We start from the raw sequence: 2,035 nt of genomic DNA, 5'->3' as shown, positions 1-2,035 counted from the left end.
GGACCAGGGAGGATAATTCAACCACTCAACCACTAGATGTCGCTGAAAACAACAAACCCTACACACTGTGCCTTTAAGGGGTGCTGTGGCACTCTTTGCACCCTTACTTCCCTCAGCTTGAGTATGTCTGTCAGTCCACTTATTAACTATTCTGTAATATGTTATGTGTTGTGGAAAGCAGACCAAATGCCTCATTAACAACTTTAATCACATTGAAACTRATGTTTAAAGGAGTTTTATGATAACGTGGAGCTGTTGAGCTGATTGAACTTGCATTAATTGAAACCATGATGGCGCTCCACTCACCTCCGGTCGACAACCACCCTGGGTCAGCAGCCACTGTAAGCAGGCCAGGTTCCCGGTGGCCGCTGCGTCGTGCGCCGGCGTGGCCCCGTTGTTCGCCACGCAGTTGCCCGGCAGTCGCGCCTCGTCCACCAGGAAACGCAAACAGCCCAGCCTCCCGGCCCGGGCTGCGTGGTGGACCGGRGAAGCCCCCAGCGCGTCCCTGACGCCGCTGTTGAGCGCTTTTGCCGCTAGCTGCGCCCTGAGACTGTGCACGTCTCCTTGCCTGGCGGCGAGCAGCGTCCTGTCGCTCTCCAACACCACCATGACTGCGCCTGTGCCTCTGCTGCTGCAGGCCGGGAGACTCTGTCCTCACCTGTGAGCCCCCACCACAACCAGCCTCGTTCAGTTCACCGGGCGGATGGGCTCAGGGGCATTGCTTTAGTAAAGCCTGAGCTTCTGTCAGTCACAGAGTTGATTCCGTAAGGTTGTTCCATGGATGAAATCCAAAAATCCAGTTCAGGAGGAAAAAAAACACTTTTACAGCCCGAGATAAAACTCCATTACTCAGAGTTAAACTAACCGTCAGTACATTAACCAATCAGACACACCTGTTGACACGGGCCCTCCTGATCACCTGTTGAACAAAAGATTTCTTTTAATTTGTTCAGTTTTTTTTTCTTTCCTCATTAGCTAATATCAGTGCCCTACCTGAGAGTCTTTCTCTGTGTTTTTTTCTTTCCTTTAGCAGATGGCGACATGGGACTGAGAGCCTGTTAAATAATCCATCAGGGGGAGGATCACTGAGCCTGTTACAAGTCGCTCTCTCTGAAAAGCGGCTCAGAACTTTAAAGGAGCAGTGCGCACAAAGCTGCAGCAGCCCTGAACAGAAACTGACATAATTTTGGTTGGTGGGTGTCAATCAGGMAGAAAACACAGTGAAGTCCTGCTGCAGACCGCTGGAAAAGCCGCCCCCACTGACAGGAATGACTGAAACCAGTAACACTGACCCCTACAGCTTTTTCAAAGGGGTCCATCTGGTGGCCTGTAAAAAAAAAAAACTGAACTTCTTTTATGAGTACTTGTTGATACTGGAAATAAAATTAGGCTTAGATTTATTCCCACCACCTTTCTTAATGGTGAGGGGAGGGAAGAAGATGCAGGGGGCCATAAATTCATGGCTCCAAAGCCAAAATATCCAGAATCTCATGAAATAAAGTTCTTTATTATCATATTTTTACTGTTGACTGTTTTTGAGAAAAGCAAACTTATTGAAGCTCATCCTTCTCTAAATTTATTATGGCCACATAATGTCGCAGTAAGATAAATTTGGTTTTGAGCTTTSATACATCACAACATCTAAATCAAAATTGTTTTAACTTATAAAACAACCAGTTGTATATTCTCTCTCTCTTGTGATATGATGAATTGATAGACTAAATATTTTAAAGTTGATGTCAAACTGGCTTTACTGTGGAAGCCCATTTCCGCCACCCTGATAAAAAAATAAAACTTGTATCTCATAATTATGACTTAGCTATCTCATTATTATGAGATAGCAGGACGTGTTGGTTCTGTAGTTCAATGTGTTCTGTCAGATTTATATTATACATATTTTAAAGAAGTAAAGTATGGAAGCCCATTTCCGCCACCCTGATAAAAAATAAATAAAACTTGTATCTCATAATTATGACTTAGCTATCCCATTATTATGAGATGCTATCTAATAATAATAATGAGATAGCTATCTCAT

General features: G+C 44.4%; 1 protein-coding gene across 7 annotated transcripts in view; it reads right to left on the bottom strand.

Annotated features, from left to right (window-relative positions):
- Positions 1–1,277, bottom strand: part of espn (espin) — a 46,013-nt gene extending 44,736 nt beyond the window's left edge. Inside the window, exons 1-2 of one of the 7 annotated variants that reach the window (XM_014001660.1) lie at positions 994–1,277; positions 307–919 (exon numbers count right to left, since the gene is read on the bottom strand). In XM_014001660.1, the coding sequence (XP_013857114.1) occupies positions 307–609 (303 nt within the window). In that variant the 5' untranslated portion in view covers positions 610–919; positions 994–1,277. The remainder of the gene's footprint in view (positions 1–306; positions 920–993) is intronic. The other 6 variants (XM_014001663.1, XM_014001664.1, XM_014001662.1 and 3 more) reach the window with 6 other exon arrangements.
- Positions 1,278–2,035: the final 758 nt, after the last annotated feature.

This window comes from Austrofundulus limnaeus, unplaced genomic scaffold (assembly GCF_001266775.1).
Source record: "Austrofundulus limnaeus strain Quisiro unplaced genomic scaffold, Austrofundulus_limnaeus-1.0 Scaffold10, whole genome shotgun sequence".
Lineage (NCBI taxonomy): Eukaryota > Metazoa > Chordata > Actinopteri > Cyprinodontiformes > Rivulidae > Austrofundulus > Austrofundulus limnaeus.
The sequence above is the reverse complement of the archived record's forward strand: the minus strand, read 5'-3'. Positions and strand labels throughout refer to the sequence as shown.